This window comes from Cynocephalus volans, chromosome 8 (assembly GCF_027409185.1).
Source record: "Cynocephalus volans isolate mCynVol1 chromosome 8, mCynVol1.pri, whole genome shotgun sequence".
Taxonomy (NCBI): Eukaryota; Metazoa; Chordata; class Mammalia; order Dermoptera; family Cynocephalidae; genus Cynocephalus; species Cynocephalus volans.
In genome coordinates, this window is record NC_084467.1 from 22,233,944 (window position 1) to 22,256,999 (window position 23,056).

Consider the following 23,056-nt stretch of genomic DNA (forward strand, 5'->3'; position numbering starts at 1 on the left):
CTCCTAACCCTAACCAGTCCTTCCAGGAACTGAAAAGCTGAAGAACTCACTAGGGAGGGATTTCACACCCGGCTCTCTGGCCCAGCCCGGTGAAGTCCAGTTTCATCACACAGTCCTTATGACTCCCCGGGCTGTCACTCTCTGGTATTGCCAGCGATCTGACTAAATCCCTCTTGCAAAAGTTTGCAGCATTCGTCCGAGCCCGACTACAGCTCCCAGAATGCTCGGGCCCTTCCTGGTGCCGATTGGCGGAGCAGTTGGCTCTAGAGGGAGGGGTCGCCCCCGCCTCCCCGGGAAACAGGCATCTGATTGGCTGCTCCGCGGGGCTTTCGTGTCCCCGCCCTCCCCCGGGGACCGCAGCGGGTTGAGCCGCGCTGCTGGTGTCAGAGCCGGGCGAGCGCTGGCAGTTCCGCGGCGGGGATGCTGAGGGGCGCTGGGTCCGCGAGCAGCCCTGGCCACTGCGGACTTCCGAGGCACTCCGGACCGTGAAAGCCCTGCGCCGCGGCCAATCCCAGGCCCCCGAGGCCATTCGCCGATCCAGAAGCCAGACTCGGGGAAGAGTCCAGCGCAGCAGCGGCTGTTCGCTGGCTTCGCAGCGTTCTGGAACCCCGAGAGTCACCCCGGTGTTTTAGAACCTCCCCAGCAGCCCCCAGCCGCGGATTCCTGCGTGCGTCCTCCGAACCCCCCCACCCCCGGGTGCACGGGTCGTCGGCGAGCCGCGGCTGGGTCCCGGCGCGCACCATGATCGTTGCAGACTCCGAGTGCCGCCCGGAGCTGAAGGGCTACCTGCGGTTCGCCCGGGGCGGCGTCGGCGGCCCGGGGGCCGGAGAGGTAAGCAGCGGCCGAGCGACGCCACTCTTCTCGTGAACCCCCGAGCCGCGTCCGAGCCTCAGCCTGTCCTGAGCCAAGTCTGTGCGCCCCCCGGGCTTGGGGAGGGGGAGTGCAGCGCGTAACCTAGGACTGGGGTTGCATCAACTGGCAGCCTCGGCCCGTCCACCCCTCCCCCTCCGCTCGGGGCTGTGGAGCCCTCCGTGGCTCCCTCGGACTCCTGGCCAATGGGAGGGAAGCCTTCTCGAGGCTCTCCCGGGCTTGGGCTCTTGTCGAGAGCGTTTTCAAGTCCAGGCAAATCCCGGCCGGAGCGGCCCGACCACTCCTCCTCCCCGCCCCTTTCCGCAGATTCCCGTCCTCCTAGCGGGGGCTGGCGGGCAGAGAACTCTTTCTAGGATGCGTCTCCGCTCGTCTCCCAGAGCGGAGAATGGGGACCCGGGCTGGCCAGCGAAGATTGACCCCGACCCCGCACTCCTGAGTGGGGGTGAGGGGTGGGGGGCGCGGTTGCCCTGCCCGGTCGGCGGCGGCGGCGGCCAAGGAAAGAAGGGAGCAGCTCTGGCCAGGGCTCCCGAAGCCAACACCGATTAGTCTCTGCTCGGCTGAGTGGTCTGAGGTCCCAGAAGTTTGTTTCTCAGGGACTTCTCCCCCGCCCCGCTCCCGGCAGATCCCGGAGGGACTTTGCAAGGAGGCGAGGCATAAGACTGGTTCTAATCTAACAATTTGTCCCCACCACCACTACCACCAGCAGCGATAATGGACATCTTATCATTTATTAAGGCCCTACTAGATGCCAGACTCAGGAGTTTGCCTTTTCTCTGAGTCCTCAAGCAAAATGCAAGCTATACTACAGCCCCATTTTACAGGATGAGGAAACTGAGGCCCGGCAGGCGCTTGGGGAGAGGTTTCCTCCACTAACCCCACCGCGAACCTTATTCTTTGGCCTGGATGTCTCTAGAATTTCCGAGAGTGCTTGGCACTACAGGGAGTTTTACTTCTTTAGTTTCCAGGCCTCGAGCACGGTGGAGTTGTATTTCCGGGGGCTGGGAGTTGGTGGAGTGCTTGTCCTAAGCTGTGTGACCCAGGGAAAATCTCTGCTCTTCTTTGAGCTAAATGATTTCTGGGGGTCCAGACTCCAGGTGGGTGGTTTGTGGCCTGGGTTTTCTTTCAGTTTGTTTACCCTTCTCAGCCATGACTTAGGATCCGCATGTGGAGAAAAAACCCTCACTTGTGAGCTATGTGACTTTGACCAAGTCACTTTATTCTGAGTCTGTTTCTTTGTGAAAAATGGAAATAATATTGAGAGCACCTGGGCACTAGAGCCAGTGATTGGTGGGTTCATGTCCAAGCCCTCCCTCTCACATGTGTGTGACCTTAGCCAAGTGACCACTTCTGTGATCTGCACTGTTTTCCCATGGGGGGTTGATAGTTTGGGAGGACTAAGTCAGAGTACAAGCAACTGCCAAGAAGGACAGTGCCTGGAACATAGCAACTGCATCAGACATGCTAGCTATTGTCAGGATGTGGCCAGAGCACACATTTCCTTTTCCCCAGAGGTCTCACAAGGGGGTGCCTGAGCCTGTTGCCTCCTGCCTGAGGTGAGAGTCAGTACATTCCATTCTGGGACAGTGCCTGGTCAAGAAAAAAAGGACCTTGGGAATGTGTGTGCTTTACAGAACCTGGTGCCCAAGGCTGAAGAAAAAGACCCAGATGTGCAGCCCCCTCAGTACCCCAAACCTCCTTCCAGGGGGTCAAGGCCTTCAGATGTGTATATGTCCAGAAAGTCCTGAGGGCAGCAGTCTACTACAGGTAGTATAGCATAACTTCCTCAAACATCACTTCCTCAGGGAAGCCTTTCCTCCTCCACCACATAAGTCCCCTTGCATACCCTCTGCCTGTCCCCCTTCTCCATTGTAGGAGCTTTTGTCCCAATTATGTGAAACAGTCATGTAATTAGGTGCTTCTTGTTTATCTCCCTTGCTGGACTACAGGCACCCTGCAGGTCTCGTCCCCAGCACTGTTCTTTGCACCTAATAAGTGCTCCTATTTGCCCCTTGTTGGCTTAGCTGACCCTTTTGAACTATTCAGGCTTGGAAATCAGATCTGAGTTGTGCCTGTCTGAGAGAGGACCTTTCTGATCCTCAGTGGCCTGTCTATAAAGAAGGGATAACAAAAAAAAAAAAAGATAATAAGTATTTTCCTCTTTCCCTCCACGTGGTTGTGAGGAATCTGGCGAGATCAGGTGTATCATGATGAGCATACAATTGCACGGCACCACTCACACCCCTCCCTCTTCCCCCCAAGGCTGGAAGGCAGGGGCTGCTTGTGCTGTATCCTCCTCTCAGGTGTAAACCCAGGCAAATATCTGAGTTCAGCTGACTGGGAAGGGGGGGAGTTTATCCTTCTTTCCTGCTGGCAGAGTGACTTAGCAGGTATCTGTAGTTGAATCCCAGGGCTCATAGGCTCTAGATAGGATACTAAAAGTAACGGCTGGTGCTTCTCCGAGAGGCCAGTGCAGGTAGTAAGGGTGGTAGACAGAACCCTTGGAAGCCAGACTGAACTGGGCTCAAATCTGATTGGCCACTTGTCACCTGGTACTTAACCTGTGAATCCTTAATCTTTCCTTATGTGCAAAATAGAGGACCCCACCCCCACCCCTAAACTGATGAAAATTAGATGGAACCTGCTTGCAAGTACCTGAGCCAATATAGAAGTTAAACGTTTAATGAGCCAGGCACTGAGATCTAAGGCAATTATCTTTTTACAACTTGCCTGGAGACCTCTCTATTGAGTGGCCACCAAGAGGGCTGTCTGACTTCGGTGCTTCTGCTGCTCCATGTGATCCTTTCAGCTGGAACAGCCTCCACTGGTTCTCCCTCTGCCCACACTAGCTGTGTTACCTTGAGCAGGTGATCTGCCCCTTCTGGGTTTCGCTTTCTTCATCTAAGTGGGGGTGGAATCATGCCTTTATCAGGTGTGCCAAACCTATGCAGTCTAATACAGTAGCCCCTAACCAAATGTGGCTATTTAAATTTAGATAACTTAAAATTATGTAAGATGAAAAAATTCAGGTTTTTTTGTTGCACATCACATTTCAAATGCTCAGCCACAGTGACTAGGAACTACCATATTTATTGGACAGTGCAGATCTGAAACATTCCATCATCACAGAAAGTTCTGTTGGGCTGTGTTGTGTTAGACACTGGGGTAACAACAGAACTAGATCCACTCTCTGCATTCAAGGTGAGAAACAGTGTGACAGGTTCTGTGATTGGGGGTAGTGGATCCAGGTACTCTAAGCAGAGAAAAGGAGCTCCTCACTTCTGGTGAACCACAGATAAACAGGCCTTGAGATTACTGAGACCTTGAGAAGTTTAGAGAAGGGGGAACAGTTTCTGCACTTTCAGGAACCTGGTTTGTTTCCCAGCTCTCCTTCCTACCTCCTTCCTGGCTGAGTGACCAGAGGTGACTTTACCTCTCTGAGCCTTATTCCTCATCTGTAAAATAGTGTCCCCAGTAGTAGCTTCTACCTTAAAGTCTAGGTAGTACATATGGAGTCAATGCTGAGCCAATGGCAACAAGTGTTGTTACTTTTATTATTATTATTATTATTAACTCTCTCCATCAGGAAATGGGGGGAGGGCTGATTTGGAGGTGTGATCTCATGGCAGTGGGACCCTGCCCTGCCTTTTTCCCCAGGTGTCAAGGTCAGGGAGGCATTCGAGGTATTGGTCTTGCCCTCGGGGCTTTACACTTGTCCACTCCCTCTGGCAGAAATGCTGGTCTAGATCTTTACAGGCCCTTCTCATCATTTAGATATCAGCTCAAAGGTCACCTCCTCAGTGGCTTTTCCTGTCTACACACACTAAAATATTGCACATTCTCCCAACCCATCATACATTCATTGCTCTATTTCATTCACTTTATAGATTCTATGATTTGAAATCCTATTCATCATTTGTTTGTCTTTCTCCATTGGATCCTAAATTATATGAAGGCTGAGATTGTCTTTTCACTGCTGTATTCTTGCTGCCTACAATACGGTCATCAAAAATATTAGAACAAATTGAGTCTGGTTCCACCTGGAAAGCACTTAGCATAGTGCTTTGTACTTGAGAAAGTGCTGAGTAAATGGTGCGAACAATGATCTTCACCCTGGCTGTACGTTATACTGGGGCTCCACCCAGACCAATTAAATTAGCATTGCTGGAGGTGGGACCTTGGCATTGGTATTTTTTTAAAAGCTTCTCAAAGGGACTCTTCTGTACTGCTTGGGTTGAGAAGCCCTTCTTTGAAATAACTCATGGCTACCCAGTGAAAGTAGGTACTATTATCTGCATTATTTGGTGAGGAAACTGAGGCTCATAAGCTAACAGATAGTAGGAGGCCAAGCTGTCATTTCAGCCCATGTAGTTTGTATTAAGTGCCTCTATCTTTCAACTGCACTCTACACTGTTATTATCATTGTTGCTGGAAAATGCTGATGGATCCAGAGCCATCACTTAAAGACCCACAGGTATCACCTCCTTCCTTTGACAGCTCCTGGGTCAGGTTTTGTAATGAGATGGGATTCCCAAGGCTGTTCCTTATCCCTCCCCAGCACCTCTGGTGGGCCTTCCCTTCCCCCATCCTGGTTCTGCCCTGCCCCACCCGCTGTGGTTTTCTATCTGTCCTCAGGTCCCCCGAGGGGAGGCCCAATTTGTAGAGTCAGCAATCCTTATCTCTCAGACAGAGCTGTTGAGCTTTTTCTCTGGTGAGGGAGGAGGGAAGCTGAAAAGGGAGTGCTTTGGGACTGTGGTGGTTACTATGCTGGACTTGGATCCGCCTGGCCTGGTAGCTCCCAGAATGTGGGCTGAAAGGGGCCTGAGCAGTCAGCCCAACCTCCTCCTTTGTCCAGGATTAAGGCCCAGAGAGTGTAGGTAACTTTTCCAGAGCCACACAGCAAGTTAGTGGCAGAATTTTCACCCACACCCAGGACTTCCAAGTTCCATAGTTCCTTCCTTTGTAGTCTTCCAGAGCCCCAGAGCTCTGCCTCCCTAGGTGGGCTTTTGGCCACCTAAGAAGGAAGGTTCGATTATAGTTTTTAGTCCCTGGATGCCTGAGGGCTGGTGCTAAGTCTGGATCTTCACGGGGAGGTTCGAATTGGGGGCGGGGGTGTCCCTGTCCAGTGAGGGCATGACCCTGATTTGGGTAAACTGTTTTCAAGGCCAGTGCTAAGAGCTCCCTGCCTCTAATTAACAAAATAAATGAATAAATAAAACCTCCTCCCTAAATCCCACCTCTAGGACTAGGAGAAGCAGATTTAGTGAGTACATGATTCTAGTGGTTTCTAAAGAGGCTCAAATATATACATGTCAGAATAGCTGCTACCATCAGCCCCATACACCCTGCTGAGGTTCCCTCCATACCTCTCTACTTTCTTTATTTTCATTCACAGACTAATATAAATGACCTGGCATTGCTCTCCACAAAATGTGACCTGGTAGTAGGGAGACTTAAAATAGACAATTAGAAGACAGCGTTTTTAGAAGCAAAAGCACTGGGAATTGTGAGGTCACAGATAAGGATCAGAAAAAGGTTCTTATTCCCTAAAGGACTAAAAAGATGATCAGTGGGAGGGCATTGGGCCTGGGAAACTAATATATCTGGAAGGCCATGGGAGGGGGAGGTAGAGTTTTAAGCCAGTCGATCAGATTTACACTTCAGAAAATTAATCTGCTGGGTAGAGGATGGATAGGAAAGGGCAGGGCTTTGGAGGCATGGAGACAACTGGTGCGGTGCTAGTGGTAGTTCAAACAAGAGATGGTGGGGGGCCAGCCCGTGGCTCACTCGGGAGAGTGTGGTGCTCATAACACCAAGGCCACGGGTTCGGATCCTACATAGGGATGGCTGGTTGGCTCACTGGGTGAGCGTGGTGCTGACAACACCAAGTCAAGGGTTAAGATCCCCTTACCAGTCATCTTTAAAAAAAAAAGAGATGGTGGTAGACTTTCAGGCAGTGGTGGATGGGAGGGATAACTGAAGAGAGATTGAAGCTGCTTCATAACATCTGGAGTACTTGGTTACCTGGCTTTGGGATACAAACGATGGAGGGGGAGTGGTCTTGTGTGGGTTCTCTGGGCTGCTTAAAAAGGTGGCTTCCTGGAGATGTACAACATGGTAGCTGTATATTTCCCTTCTCTGGGCCCCTCCCACCCAGCAATGCTTGGGCTCCCAGGTTCTTGCCCAATTCCTGAAGAATTCAGCCTGGGGTGAGCCCTTTCTCTTGCTTACCCTTTCACCACCAGCCAAACCAGTTGTATCTCTCCTATCTCCTAGCTCCTCCATGCAACGTGTGCCAGAAAGGTGGTTTTAAAAGCTCAGCATAGCCTTTGGGGTTGGAGGAGGAGCTGGAGAGATAACAATCCTCTTTATCCTTCCTTCTACTACTAACCTTCAGTGTGTTTCCATCCAGGAGCAGAGGGAGAGCAGGGCTCGGAGAGGCCCTCGAGGGCCCAGTGCCTTCATCCCAGTGGAGCAGGTAAGCTTGGAATCTTTGGCCCCTGGAAAGAAAGAGCATGTGGGGCATTGGTGGACGGGATTCTTTTCCTGTTCCTTAAATTGCAACTTTGAAACTACCCCTTCCCGTTTCTGATTCATTTAATTCACAAAACAGCACTGTGAAACAAGCACTATCACCCTATTTTACTGGGAGGAAACAGGCTCAAAGAGATTAAAGTGATAATAACAGGCAGGTAATGACCAAACTTTTGATTCCCAGATCAGTGCCTGGTTATCTGTGTTTATCTTCTCACTCTTGACTGTGCATATATATTACAAGATTTTCTTCTGCTTCAAAAGTATATTCATTATTTTAAAATTTTCAGTGTTTCACAAAGCTCTGGTCTCCTGTAATCCCACTCTTGAAGAGATCATCACTACTAACCATTTGGAACTTTTTTCATACAGATACTTATTACTTTTTTTTTTTTTTTAAGATGACAGGTAAGGGGATCTTAACCCTTGACTTGGTGTTGTCAGCACCAGGCTCTCCCAAGTGAGCCGGCCCTCAGATACTTATTACTTATTTCTAGTGCAGAACTAAGATTGGTTTTTTTTTTTTTTTTTTTCACTTAATAACAACATCTCTCGTCTACTGAGTCAGTTCATTCGTTTATTTAATAGATATCTACTGAATGATTAATCTGGGGCAAGCATTGTTCTGGGTGCTAGGCATACAGCAGTGAACAAGACAGACAAAAATTCTTGCCATCATGGAGCTTACATTCTAGTTTGTGGATGGTGGGAATACCTTCAAAACACATGCACAGAAAATTTTTTAAATAGTTTTCTCATTTTTCTGTGGCCTTTAGTAAGCAAGGATTAATTTTTTGTTTCCTGTCCTCTTAGCTCTTCTAAATGTGTAGGCCAAGTAGTTAAAGAGTTATTAATATGGGCTGGCCAGTTAGCTCAGCTGGTGAGAGCACAGTCTTATAACACCAAGGTCAAGGGTTTTGATCCCCTTACCAGCCAGGCGGCAAAAAAAAGAGTTTTTAACAGAAGTCTAAATTCTCCCTTCCCCCCGCCCTTTGTAAATGTAAGGTGAACAATGACCTGCTGATTATTTGTGTCTGTAGCCCAGACTTTTAAGCTCAAGTAGTGCTCTAGTATTTTATTTTTTCATTTATAAATAACCACTCTTTTATAATAAAAAAAAAATGGGTTTTAGAGTTCATCTAGATTTGAAGCCTGGTTCTGTAATTTACCAGACCTGTGGCCTTGAGCAAGGAGCAACACCTTTCTGGTTTCTTCCTCTGTCAATAAGGAAAAATAATAGTATTCACCTCACAGGATTATTGAGAAGATTCAATGAGATAATGCAGGGAAAGCGCCAAACTCAGACCTGGCATAAAGCGCTCAGGAAATATGAGCTATTTGGCACTCAACCCCCCAAACCCCATGGTTGTATGCATTCGCAGTGCTAGAAGCTCCATGAAGGCAGGAGAAATTGTACTTTAATCTCTGTGCCTGAGTTTTCCTATCTAAAAGTAGAGAAAATAGAATTCCAATTTCATAGTTGTGAGGATTAAATGAGTTAATCCATATAAAGTGTTTAAGCAGTGCTAGCACATGGTAAGCATTATGGAAGTATTGGCTATTATATAAGGTGCCTAATAAGGGTTTGTTTAATCACTTATTGAAATATCTTTTCCTTCCTATTGCCCTTTTTTTGGACATGGTGGTTGTTTTCAGTTTCTTACCATTATAAACCCACCACAAAGAATATGTTGGTCTCTTTGGCGGGGTGGGCAGGAGGGAAACCATGCTCTCCTCCCCTTTGCTTGGCAGATTCTTCAGGAGGGGGCTGAGAGCCTTGAGCAGCACCTGGGGCTGGAGGCACTGATGTCCTCAGGGCGGGTGGACAATCTGGCAGTGGTGATGGGCCTGCACCCTGACTACCTTAGCAGCTTTTGGCGCCTACACTACCTCCTGCTACACACGGATGGGGCCCTGGCCAGCTCCTGGCGCCACTACATTGCCATCATGGTAAGCCTGTCTGGGTCTGACACTTGTAGGGGTGGCCACATGGGGGCTTCTGTCCTTGGATCCCTTTGCCAGGGGTGTCCTGTACTGATTTCACAGATGAGGAGAAAAGGCAACATAGAGCAGAGGAAAGCCCTGGCTTTATCTGACCATCATAGAATTTTAGGTTTTGAAGAGAGGCATCTTTAGTGCCTACTTCACAGATTGGAAAACCGAGGCACAAAGGGGTCAGGTGTCCTGCCAGCTGGTGTCTGAGCTGGGGTTAAAACCTAGGTTTCCTGCCTCTTAGGCAACAGTGGGCTATATGATATCTTTCTCCATGGGGTACCCACCCCAAGTGTGGTATGATGAAGGAGGGGGACCCAGGCTCTGTCTACTACCTCTACAGGCTGCTGCCCGCCACCAGTGTTCTTACCTGGTGGGCTCCCACATGGCTGAGTTTCTGCAGTCTGGCGGTGACCCTGAGTGGCTGCTGGGCCTCCACCGAGCCCCTGAGAAGCTGCGCAAACTCAGCGAGATCAACAAGTTGCTGGCACATCGGCCATGGCTCATCACCAAGGAGCACATCCAGGTGCAGTGGGACGGAGTGGCGGGTTACCGAGGGAGCACAGGGGCCTGGTGGGATATGGTGGGCAGCCCAGGGGCAGGCACTGAGCAGGTCTGGCCCTCTCTCCATCCAGGCCTTGCTGAAGACAGGCGAACATAGCTGGTCCCTGGCTGAACTCATCCAGGCCCTGGTCCTGCTCACCCACTGCCACTCACTGGCCTCCTTCGTGTTTGGCTGTGGCATCCTCCCTGAAGGGGACGTGGAAGGCAGCCCTGCCCCCCAGGCACCTTCGCCTCCCAGTGAGCAAAGCAGCCCCCCCAGCAGGGACCCACTGAACAACTCCGGGGTAAGTCACGGGCCTGGGTCTTGGTGGAGGAAGAGGCTGGCATAGCCTCTGGTCCTTGGGTGGAAGCTGCTACTTCCCTATCTCCTCACTTTGAGGAGCCATAGAAAAGTTACTTGACTTGAAGCTTGGTTTCTTCATTTGTGAAAGGGGGATAAAGACCCCTACACACAGTGGGTGGTGAGGATTAAAGGAAATACCACGTGACTGGCTTTTCAGAGTGTAGCACCATAGGCTCAAAGTCTGCTCATTTTTAGTGCCTTAATAATACAAAGTTTGTGGGCCGAACCCGTGGCGCTGAGAGTGCGGCGACGCTCCGGCCACGGGTTCGGATCCTATATAGGAATGGCCGGTGCGCTCACTGGCTGAGTGGCGGTCATGAAAAAGACCAAAAAAAAAATAATAATAATAATAATAATAATAATACAAAGTTTGCCTCTTCCTTCATTCTGTGGTCTTGTTTGTTTTAATATGAAAATACAGATACCTTAACTTCTTACCTGTGAGGAAAGTTGATGCTCAGAGAAGACGTGTCTATTCTGTAGCTTTGTAAACTTTACTCTGGGAAGCACAAACCACGTGAGCTGCCCAGCACCGTGGCTGGCACAGAGGATGCGCTAGGCCTTTATGATCATTCAGGAAGGCCTGGCATGTGGGGAGGTGGGAATGGCCGAGAGAGGAGGAGCAGTTGGTCACCACCAGGCCCCTCCTCCAGGGCTTTGAGGCCGCCCACGACGTGGAGACCCTGATGGAACGCATGAGGCAGCTGCAGGAGAGCCTGCTGCGGCATGAGGCAGCGTCCCAGGAGGAGATGGAGAGCCGCTTTGAGCTGGAGAAGTCAGAGAGCCTGCTGGTGACCCCTTCAGGTACAGACAGGGGCAGCCCCTTCTTAGGCCCTCTCTGGTGGGGAGCAGACCCTCCATGTACTGCACCTCCTGTGTTCCAGAAGCAGCTACCCCCTCCACCTCCCTTCCAGGAGGTTCTGAGCATGGTCTTTAGGGTCAGACCTGGTTTTGAATCCTGGCCTGTTGGCTTTGCTGGCTGTGTGACCACTGACAAGTCTCTTCCTGCCTCAGGGCTTCAGTATTGGTGTGGAGGGTAAACGGGACAGTGGAAGCAAAGATCTTAGTACAGAACCTGGCTCAGGGTGAGCAGTTCCATGGATAACTGCCAGATTATTGTGACTGGGGCCTCGCCTCCTGAGTCTACAGGCCTGGTTCACCTGCTCCTCCAGGCCCAGCTCCAGCTGAAGTACTGCTCCACTCACTGTAGCAAGGGGCTTTCTCTGGCCTTCTACTCTGCCTTCCCCAGCCCCTTTTGATGATTGATCAGGAGTGGAGCTCTGTATGCTCCATGCCTCGCCTCACTGTGATCTCTTTCTGACATGGTCCTCAGCTGACATCCTGGAGCCCTCTCCACACCCAGACATGCTGTGCTTTGTGGAAGACCCCACTTTTGGATATGAGGACTTCACCAGGCGAGGAGCTCAGGCGCCCCCCACCTTCCGCGCCCAGGTAGGGCTCCCCCACTAGTCTTGGCCATTGCTCCAGATTTATGAACAAGCAATAGGTAGATGGTTTGAGTGTTTACAGAGTTGAGTACCTTCTCTCCCTCAAGATTCCATGAGGGCAGTGGGCTCCCTGTGGATCTTAAAGAGACCCATCTGTGCCTTAAGCTCAGCCTTAAGCTGATCATGGGGAGAAGGTCATGACCAAGATGCATCCTCCCTGGCTTCTCAGGCCCACAGCAAGCAGCATGTTAGATTTGTGGTGTTGAGAGAAAGCATTCTGGAGAGCCAAGGTGTGCTCCAGAGATCCAGAGGATGGGGTCCCTCTGGCTGGCCTTGGGCTCCACTCACCGACCCCATCCTGTGTTCCTCAGGATTATACCTGGGAAGACCATGGCTACTCGCTGATCCAGCGGCTCTATCCTGAGGGTGGGCAGCTGCTGGACGAGAAGTTCCAAGTAGCCTATAGCCTTACCTACAACACCATCGCCATGCACAGTGGTGTGGACACCTCCATGCTCCGCAGGGCCATCTGGAACTACATCCACTGCGTATTTGGCATCAGGTAAGCACATGTCCCCTCATCCAGGGCAAGTGTGCACTACAAGTCTTCACTCTGAATTCACAGTTGTTTCGTTTTTCTTTTTCTTTTGTTTTGGCTGCTGGACATTACGGGGATCTGAACTCTTAACCTTGGTATTATAACAACTAGCTCTAACCAACTGAGCTAACTGTCCAGCCCTCATTTTTCTTTTCTTTTCTTCTTTCCTGTAGCATTTTTCAAAGCAAGTGTATTTCTTTGCTGATTTTAAGAGGTAGTGGAAGTGCTCATTATTTGAACCTTGTAAATGAAACTCCTTAATGCCACCTTCAGAGATCACTGTGGTAGTTTATATATGTGTGTGTGCGTGTATATATATACAGTTATGTTTGTAAGTTTGTAAGTATATGTATGGTTATGTTGCATACATATAGTTATGTTTGTATTTCCATTCCAGCTAGCAGTTCTTCTCTCATAATTAGTAAAAACAACATAAATGCCATAGGAGACTTTAAATAATGATATATTCATTCAGTGAAATATTAGGCAGCTATGAAAAATTACAATAGAAGTTTATTTATGTTCCTGTGGGAAAATATTCAAAACGTACTGAGAGAAAAGAAAGGTGGTTACCAACCAGAATCATCTTTTTGTTCCTTTTTTACCAAATGCTTGTGCATGCATGGAAAATGTGTGGAAGGCTGCACACTAAAATGTTATTTAGTAATGGTTGTCTCTGTATAGTATAATATAATGAATTACATTTTCATCTTGTTGCTTGTTAAATCTTTTCTGCTTTTTTTAGTAGGTTCTTTTTAATTGATGGGATCATAATCAACATATTCTGCAACTTGCTTTTTTCAGCTAATAAACTAGTGTGAACCACCTTTCTTATCAGTATGAATACATTTTTTTAAAATGCTTTTTAACCACTGCATGACATTCTGTCACAGATGTATTATAATTATCCTGTCATTTCCCTATTGTTGGGTATTAGGTTGTTTGGAGTTTTTCACTGTCACAAATACCATGTGCACTGACTAGTCTTACGTATAAGTCCTTGTAGATAAATCCTAGATGTGAAATTACTTGTCAAGGATATACAAGAACACTGGCTAGCCACCAAAAAAAAAAAGAAAGAGGTTATACAAGAACAATTTTTTTTTTTAATTAAAAAAAATCATGGCTGGCTGGTTAGCTCAGCTGGTTAGGTGCAGCCTTATAACACTAAGAACACCAGTTTGGATCCCCCTACAGGCCAGCCACAAAAAAATTTTTTAAAAAATGAAACTCATACTCTGATAACATTGTGGAAAATTCAGAGAATTAAGGAAAAAACAATTTCCCAAAATTCTACTTCTTCAGTGCAAGCACATTCACATCCTGCAATGCTTTTTTCTATTGCTTTTTTCTTTCTTATGTAGTCGCTTTAGAATAGTTGAAATTATGGTTATTCCATTTTTAAAAAAAGTTTGATGTTGTAAAGAGAAACAAACAGCCTGATTTTTAGAAAATTTAGAGAACATTTATAACCAAAAGAACAAAATAAAAATCATCTATGACATTGTCTGCTCTTATTATTGTCAGGTATTTTCTTCTTCTCTTTTTTCTTTGTGCAAATAACCAGAGCACGTATAATTTTAGAAAAACAAGATATGTTGCCATTTTCTTGCCTACTCATTTCACTTATTTTATTCATTTACTCAAGCATGAGCATATTTTAGTAAGCACGATTTTTTTCCTCGCTTTTCTCATTTAATAATTTATATGAAGCATTGAAAAATTTTCCCCCAATTTTTAAAAAGATACATGTTACTTCTAGAAAATTTGTGTTTCTGTGTGTTACTAGCTGTAAGTCAGACTTCACTGAGTGGGTTGAGCTGCACTTCATTGGCTATTCTCTGACTGACCAGTTAGCTAAGTTAGTTAAAGCATGGTGTTAGTAACACCAAGGTCAAGGGTTCAGATCCCCATACTGGCCATCCACCAAAAAAAGCAACTTATTGGCCATCCTCTTGCTGGTCATTGGCAGGTTTCCAATCCAGGTGTGGCCAAGAACAGGCATCTTAGAATGTAGTATGGGCTAGTTCTTGCCCAACCCTCAGGTCTAGGCTTCTCCTCTCTTCAGTGCGATCCTTGCTCATGTATCTTTGTCTACCAAATCTGTCCAATTTTCAGTCAGTCTTTCCCAGCCACACTGATCTGTGATGATGTTAGCTGCCCTAGCTCACTGGACTGGGGAGTGACAAAGTGGCTTCCAGACTTGTCTAGGCTTGTCACCACCAGCTTGCTTTTTGACTTTGAACAAGTTAATTGCCTTCTCCTGGCCTTAGTTTGCTCTTCTATAAAGTGAGTACCAGCTCCTTTTTACTCTTAGCTTCTTCCTTCTCCAGGGTAAATATGTACTGACCTCCTGCCCCACCTTCCATGGCCTTTGCTGTAGAGTAATGAATATGACCTTGGAGCCAGGCAGAGCTCTGTTTGAATCCCATTCCCTGCTGCATGACCTAGAGCAAATGACTTTACTTCTCTAAATCTCAGTGTCCTAATCTATGAAATGGGGTTGATGAATACAGTATATTGTATGCAGTACTTATATATACAGTAATATACACTAGTTTTGAGGATTCCATGAGTACATTTCCACATGGTACATAGTTGATGCTCAAGACAGTACACTCCTCTGTGCATTCCTTGCCATGGTCCCCTGTGAGTCTGGTGGCCTGTGATGCACAATATCAGCTGTTTTTCTAAGAGGAACCAGGCTTCTTGTTGCTTCTGCCTTCTGACTTTTCATGCCATTCTCTGTTCCTCCCTCTATGGGAGCAGAGGATGAGTAATGCTGTTGGGGCTTTTCCAACCAGATATGATGACTATGATTATGGAGAGGTGAACCAGCTCCTGGAGCGGAACCTCAAAGTCTATATCAAGACAGTGGCCTGCTACCCAGAGAAGACCACCAGAAGAATGTACAACCTCTTCTGGAGGCACTTCCGCCACTCGGAGAAGGTACGAGGGGAGGAGCAGGATGGTAATAGAGAAGCCCAGCTAGTGGAGGGGGGTAAGGGGTCAGGACCCAATGAGGGACCTCAGACTGAGTCTGTCCTGCCAGGTGAAACACCTAGGTCTATTGTTCAAGTCTTCCACTTGAACCTAGGACAGTAGGCCACTCCACTGTGTGATTTTAGATTCCATTTACTCACCTGTGAATGGAAATATGGGTGGCTGCCTCACACGGTGTCCTCAGTGCAGGCTAGCAGACCTGGGTTATAATCATAACACTAACACTCAGTAGCAGTGTGACTTTGGGAAAGCCATTTTGCCTCCCTGAGTTTTTTATCTTTATCATGGGAATAAATACTGCCTGCATTTCTAGGTTGTTGAGAGGATAAAATGAGAAATGTATGTAAATTTCTGATTCCAAATAGGTGCTCAGTTAGTGGTAGCTCTTGTTGTTAGCTTTGGGGGAAAAAGAGATTAGTTATGATAGAGATGAATGTGCTTGAAATTCTTCGGCAGTCAGTGCACCAAGCCTTAGCAAGGTCAGGGTATCTCTGTAGGAAAGGGAGTGGTGAGGTGTGTAATCAGGGACGGGAGCAGTTTGGGAGGAGTGGGGATAGTGAGGAGTGATGTCAGTTGCCAGCGTGACTTTATCTGTGCCCCAGGTCCACGTGAACTTGCTGCTCCTGGAGGCCCGCATGCAAGCTGCTCTGCTCTACGCCCTCCGCGCCATCACCCGCTATATGACCTGACTCCACCCCACCTAGGACCTGGGCCTGGAGCAGCTGACCCAGGGGCATCCTGCTCCCTGCAAGAACTTCTCTGTCTGGAGACAGACACAGACCCTTTTCTGTCCTACGCCCACACCCCCCACCCTGGGGGTGGGCTTATGTGTGCTGTACAGCCCCCAAGCCACATTCTCCTTTTTCTCACTGGAATGGACAGGATCATTGCACTGACTCTGCCCCCAGAAGCTGGAAGAGGACCAGGAGATCCCAAGGGGCCACACCCTTCCTCCTTCCCCTGCCCCCAGAGGCAGTGGGCGCAGGAAGGAAAATGGGCCAGCCTTGGTCTTATGTGCCAGCAAGCTGGGCTCTAGCACCACCAGTGCTATGACCTTCCTGGACTGAGAAGTCCCTGGCTGGCCCCCAAGGGAGAGGGGCACACACCTCCAGGGACTGGCACTCCAGGCAGCCTTGCCTTCCCTCCCAGATTTCATTACCTCCCACCTGCCATTCACCCATCAATGTGAAAGTTAAGGTCACAGCTGGTCTGTGTGTCCAGTTCTCCAAAGGCCTGTTCTGCTGGGCAACCTGAAGGCCCTTTGTTCCCTGGTTGCCTGGATCCTAGTTCAGTTCTTTTGACTTCTTTTGCCATCTTACCCTTTTCTCCCATGCCTGGTGGTATGAGGCCCCAGGAGGCCAGCACATCAAAAAAGCAGATTATCTCTAGAGAGTTTGAGCCTCTTTTGATCACTTTGCCTTCTGAAGAGGAGGGAGTATTAAGATTAGAAGTTCTCCTTATTTTGGTCCTTCATGAGGTTCAGATCTCTACAGGGCCTCACACCTGGATCCACAGTCAATGCCTGAGAGGAGGAGGAGGACAGGACAAAAGGGAGACTTGTTTTCCACAGCGCTGTGCCTGCCACACAGCGGCCGACACCCAATTCTCCTGTCTCCAGAAGTTCTGCTGCAGGTATTTGCCAAAAAGTTGAGCCTTTCTAGGTGGCACAGTGCCCAGTAGGAGAGGCAGGAGACACCAGAGTTCTTATTTGGTCACCCTGCTGCTAGCAAGGTGACCATGTCCTACATAGCCCAACCTCTTTACTGCCACAGCTGGAGACTGAGGTGTGGGTCTGAGTTTCCATGATGTCTGATATGCCTCCCCCTGGGATTCTCAGGCCAACCTGCCGACAGCAAACCGATTTTCTTGCAAGATCTTGAAGGCCTCTGGGGACTCCCCACCCCTCCTCCCGCACACACTTCTGTAGTCTATTTTCTCCTAGGTGCCTTCCAAGGACCACCCCCCACCCTCATCCCAGTGTCTCATCTGTCCCCTCTCCTGGATTTTCGGTGGATTGCTTAGAGGCAGAAGCAGCCAAGGACTGATCCCAGGCACTTTGTTTTAGCAAGCAACTGTGAATTATGACTTCCCTTGCCCTTCTAGCATATGTGCCTCCTCTCTGACCAGTTTGGAGGTGACTGAAGAGAGGCAAGGGCTACACTGCTGCTGCTGCTTCTGACCCTCCTGTCTGGGGCGGGGCAGGAGAGGAGCCTGGCCAGTGTGCCACATTTCATACCCGTGCAGGCACGGGGAAGCAACTGAAAGCCCTCCCCACAAAGAAGGTGGGCAGGAGGGGAAAGGGCCCTTTGGGTTCTAGAGGGGACATGATGACACTGTAAATGTCCGCTGGGTGGATGGGGAGGGATATCCAGTGTTGAAGTGCAGCATTCTTTGGCTTTGTTACCAGTTCTGTATGATGAGAAATAAAAGTTCACCAAGGTTTTGTTTTGTACTCCTTGTTAATGGGCTGTTTTTCTATTTCCTGAAGGTCATGGTCCACCTCATAGCCCAAGCAGGGAGCTGTGATTGCATCATCGGCCTGACCTAACATAGCCCCTGCCCTGCCAGGTACTTGTGCCCATTGATTGAATGGTTGAGGCTGTTGGCATTGAAAGTCTACTTCTGTCCCTTGGGTATTAGCCCTGCCATGCCTCTGTGGCTGGCCTGACATTGTGGAATAACAATGACCATGTTATTTTTCTGACTCAGCCTGGCCCTGGGCTGGGTACTTGGAGGCCATTTCTCTGGATCTACAGAAATCCTGCAACAGAATTGAGACTCAGAGGTGAAGTGACATTGCTGAGGCTACATAGCTAGGCAGTGGTGGAGTCAGAATTCCAACCAGGGTCTGCTTGACCCTGAGGCCTTGGCATTTCACCTTGCTGTGTTTTCCATACTGAACGAACTTCTGTGACAGAGGGAGGCAGTTTGAGAACCTAGGGGATCCCTTTGTGTCCCCTGCCCCACCACATTATGATTCTGCTTCTCACCCTTCCCTCTGCAGCATCAAGAAGGCAGAACCAGGCAAAAGGAGTTAGATGCAACCCCCAAGTTGTGCCAAGGCCACTTATAGTGGTATGACCTTGGTCAAGTTTCTTAACTTCTCTGGGCACCAGGAACTAGTAAGCTTATCAGGAAAACCACATCATGACTAAGATCTAAGACCTCTGCTGGCTTCCTACTTTCTCTAAACACTGTCTTCATAAAATGAGAACTGGGTATCCTACGGGGAGCCTCCCTGATTGGCTCCATGTTCCCTGTTGCCTTGAGGTATCTTCATTTTCATGGTATTCCTATACACTTCCTCTTTCTTCTAGAGTCATTTGAGAGGGTGGGAGAGAAAGTGAATCAGCCTCGGAGAACAAAACTTGGATTCTGGTCCAAACTTAGCCACTTGTTATCCCTAGGGGGATTGATTAATTTCACTGTGGCTCATGTTTCCTCAGCCATAAAAATGGGGGTAAAACGTTTCTATTTGTTTTCCAGATAGCATTAATTTCATGTGAATGTTACAAAATGTTTTCAAATTTAATCTCCCAATCTTCCCAACACTGAGAAAGGGATGGTGTTCCCATTTTACAGATGTGAGAATCTAGGGAACACCAACCTAGCAGTTGGACAGACCCGAGTTTGAATTCCAGCTCTGACATTTAATGTCTGTCTGACCATGAGGAAGTTACTTCAATTCTTCTCGATTTCCTCATCTATGGAATGGAATTAATACCTAGGGTCACAGGAAGGTTGTGAGGACTGAGTGCATAAAAACCACCTGCTACAGTTCAGGTACCTGCAGCTGGCTCTGGTGAGCCATTCAGTATTCAGAAATTCGCCCAAGGTCATGCAACAGGTAGAATTTGAACCCTTTTCAGTCTCATTCCAGAGTTCTTTGTATTGCATTGCTTTTGTCCCCAAACTGCCTACGGCACAATTTGCATTTTAAAAGTCAAGTTTGATTCAATTTATACATGGAATTGAAAACTCAGCTCCAGACTGTTTCCTGAATGAATCTGTTTTAGACTTCTGCAGCCTGCAATCCTGGACCTATTTACCCAGGTTGGAGTTTGTGAGAGGTTGCTGTTGTCTCTATTTTGTTTGTTTGGCTTTTGAAGCTATGCTTGGCTTGAGGACTGTTGAGAATAAGTAGAAAAAGGAGCCAGGTGAGTCTCCTCCAGCAGGTTCAAACATTCACCAGAGCCCTAGGGCTGGTGGATTGGAGAAATGGTTCACAAACTTTTTTGTGCCTTAGCATCTCCTAGAGGACCAGTGGTTGGAGGCAGAGCTAGGAAATTTGCATCTTTAACAGCTTCCCTGGTGTTCTTTCATTCAACAGATGCTGTGCACCTTATATGTAGCATGCCCTGGAGATTTAGCAGTCAAGGAAACAGGCATGATTTCTTCTCTCTTGGAATTTACTGTCAAGTGGCAGAGACAGACATTAGATCATTATACAACTCATTATTTAAATTATAGTTGTGATCAGGGCCTCAAAGGAGAAATGTGAGGTGCTGTGAGGGCATTTACAATTTAGCAGCAGAGCCTTTTCTTCCAAAGAAATATGTTGGACTTTTGCAGAAACTACAACACATACGAGAAGAGTGGTTTTTCACCACTGAAGCACCTTCTTGGAACCTGAGGGCTCCATGGAACAGAATTAGAAAACTGCTTTTCATCTACATTCCTCTGTAGTGGATGCTGTGATGTGCTACCCAGACTATGGCACTCATTCCTTCCTGCAGCCCCCACTCCATTGGGAGTGTTGGCTGATGAAGGATTTCAGCTAAGTCCCTGTCTGGGAACGGCTCTGGATTGAAGGGCACAATTTAGCTCACAGTTATGCCCCCTCTAGGCAGTCTGCCTCGAATGACTGGTTGATGAGAGAGGAGTGTACAAAGGCCTAGCCCCTTTGCCTCCATTTGAAACAACTCTGAAGGATTATACCAGATCTAGCACCCGCCTTAGGATCAGCTGGGTCCTCTGATGCAACTGCATTGCAGCTCAACTTCTGCCCAGGTCTGCTGCTCACTGACCTATGATCTCGATCCCCAGTAAAGCTCCTGGATGCAGATTTCCATCTCCGAAACTGCTTACCAGGTTCTGACATTCTCTCATTACTTAAGACACTCTCTTATTACAGATGGTGCAAATAAAGACCAGACCGGGGAAATGACTTCCTTGAGGTCTCACAAGCGTAAACCCTTCAGATTCTCTTCACATCTGTCACCACCCTGAGCCAGAGTCTTATAGCTTTCCACCTTACTCCCTCTTCCTGAGGCTAGAGGTGATAGCTGCAATGGCCAGAATAGGTCATCACTCCCATGGCTGGACACCTTGGGCAAGTCACTTCTCCTCTCTAGGGAGAAGGTTAAGTACGCTGCCTGAGTACTCCATCTTCCTCCATGTTTGTGTGTCATGACTCTAGTCCTAAGAAAATAACATCTCAGCTGGTTATAGCAACAGAATTTCTTTCCTCCCATGTCCACATCACCTCTGACCTCACCCTTGGTTCCTGTTGTGAGGGGCAGGAACCTTGAGCTTCTCTCTCATTTCTGAGCATCCGAACTCACATTTCACAAAGGAACCTCTTTCCTTTATTCATGCCAGCATCATCGAGTGCTTACTGTGTCCCAGACACTGCTAGATGCTGGTAGTACACAGTACAGTACCAAATGTGACAGACACAGTCCTGGTCCTCATGGGTCTGTAAGTCCAGTGGGGAAGATGAACACCATACAAATACTGTGATAAGCCCTGGGGAGATAAAAAGCATAGGGAGCCATAGACAGTACAGCCTACCCTGGACCTGAAGCATAAGAAAGAATTGGCCAAGGAGGGAGGGGAGAAAGGAGTGTGGAGCAAAGAAGATTTCTGGCAGAAGAAACAGCATGGGAGAAGACTCAAGCAGGAAGGAGAAAGCTGCCTTGTAGGGACAGAGAGAGCAGGGAGACATGAGGAAGGCTGAAGATGGAGAAGAAAGCCCAGAGCAGATCTGGCAGGAACCTTGCAGTGCAGTGTCAAAAATTTTGGACTTTATCCTATGGACAATGGAAAGCTTTCAAAGGAGATTTTGTTGTTTATTACAAAATTGATAATGTTAACTAGAAGAGGGAGAGAAGGAGGTAGTAAGACTTATTTAGGACCTCCTAAGTGCCAGGTGCCAGTGCCAACTAAGTACTTCACAGGCATGATCCTATTTAGTCCTCACCGCAGCCCTATAGTGTAGAGCCTATTATTATCTCCATTTTATAGAAGGGTATAATTGAGCATAGGCTCAAGAGTATCCCATGCAAAAAGGTTTCTCTGGTTCCCCATCACTACCCAGAGGATACGTCTTCCTTCCTTGACCCTTATAAAGTGCTTCTATTTTTCCAAGGCGTATTTTCTGTCGAAGATTTTAATCATTTGCATGGTTCCCTCATCTCCCAATTCAACTGCAAGCCCCAGGAAGACAAAGATTTTTATCTGGTGTGTTCACTGCTTTATTTATCTCCAGAGCCTAAAACAGGGCCTGACACATATTAGGGGCTGAAAAAATAGGTGTGGAATACATGTTTGTATCCCCCAGGATGCCTGGTCTACTCCTGGGCCCAGGTGGCTGTGGACTCAGCCTCTGCACTGGTCATCTCTCCCTGCCTGGTTGTCTGTTACGTGGCGAGCACTGAGACACTCAGCGTCAGTCTAGCATCAGGGAAAAAGCTTGGACTTTGGAACCAGACAGATGAGGCTCAAATCTGAGTGCAAGCCCATCTGGAATGAGGCACAATATAAAATAAACAGAACCAGTGTCTGTGTGAGTTTTGTTAACTTTCTTTAATTTCATCATCTATAAAATGGGAATGTTATGGAGCTGGCTGGTTAGCTCAGTTGGTTAGTGTGGTGCTGACAACACCAAGGTCGAGGGTTCGATCCCTGTACTGGCCAGCAAAAAAATAAAATAAAATGGGAACGTTACCATCTACATTAAAAAAAAATGTTTTCAGGATCAAATGAGAAAGTGTTTATGAAGTGCCTCTTTAGTTAATTTAGTTCCTCCCTTGAGCAAAAGACAGAGATTTGGTCAATGCCATTTTCTTAGACTCAAAACCTCAGTTTCTTCATCTGTAAAATGGAAGTAGTAAGATGCAAGATAATATCTCACAACCTGGAATACTCTTCTCCCAGACATGTGTTGGCCTAGCTCTTTCTAAACCTTCAGTTCTCACCATTAATATCATCAGAATGCTGACTTGATTCCTGTTTCTCAACCTAACCCCACCCCCTCCTATGTCTTTTCTCTTTACCACTTCTCATAATCTTTAATATATCTTGCCTGTCTCCTTGTTCACTGTTGTATCCCCAAAGTCTACCATAGTACTAGTGAAAGAGCCCAATAAATATTTCTTAATTTCATTAAATACTTATTGATCACTTACTTATGAGCCAGGGACTGTTTGTTCTAGGCAATACTAACCGTAACTCTGGGACATAGGCCAAGAAGGGATTTTACCCATTTTACAGCTGTGGAAGCTGAGGTCTAGCAATATTAATATTGCCCAGGGATTTCCCAAGCAAATTAGCAGGAGATCTAGACTCTCTGACCAGTGCTCTTTTCACCCACCCATCCATTGCCTTCCACAGGAAACAGCACTGGAGGCCCAGGTACTTAGTCCAGGCTCTGTCCTAACTTAGGGCTGTAAGATATAAGCAAGTCACTTCCCTCCCTGAGTCTTA

At 47.8% G+C, this 23,056-nt stretch overlaps 1 protein-coding gene across 1 annotated transcript; it reads left to right on the top strand.

Annotated features, from left to right (window-relative positions):
• The first annotated feature begins 412 nt into the window (after nucleotides 1-412).
• SESN2 (sestrin 2) lies at nucleotides 413-17,763 on the top strand. Its single transcript, XM_063105005.1, has 10 exons — nucleotides 413-831; nucleotides 7,280-7,345; nucleotides 9,154-9,351; nucleotides 9,737-9,919; nucleotides 10,029-10,241; nucleotides 10,954-11,104; nucleotides 11,634-11,752; nucleotides 12,120-12,310; nucleotides 15,151-15,295; nucleotides 15,952-17,763. The coding sequence occupies exons 1-10, from the start codon at nucleotides 742-744 to the stop codon at nucleotides 16,036-16,038; spliced, it is 1,443 nt and encodes a 480-aa protein (XP_062961075.1). The 5' UTR covers nucleotides 413-741; the 3' UTR covers nucleotides 16,039-17,763.
• Nucleotides 17,764-23,056: the final 5,293 nt, after the last annotated feature.

What these genes read in the sequence shown, in the direction of transcription:
- SESN2 (XM_063105005.1), top strand. Translation starts at nt 742, where the DNA reads ATGATCGTTGCAGACTCCGAGTGCCGCCCGGAGCTGAAGGGCTACCTG. An exon ending in GCGGCCCGGGGGCCGGAGAG is followed by an intron (nt 832 to 7,279) that starts GTAAGCAGCGGC and finishes GTTTCCATCCAG; the next exon opens with GAGCAGAGGGAGAGCAGGGC. An exon ending in TCACCAAGGAGCACATCCAG is followed by an intron (nt 9,920 to 10,028) that starts GTGCAGTGGGAC and finishes CTCTCCATCCAG; the next exon opens with GCCTTGCTGAAGACAGGCGA.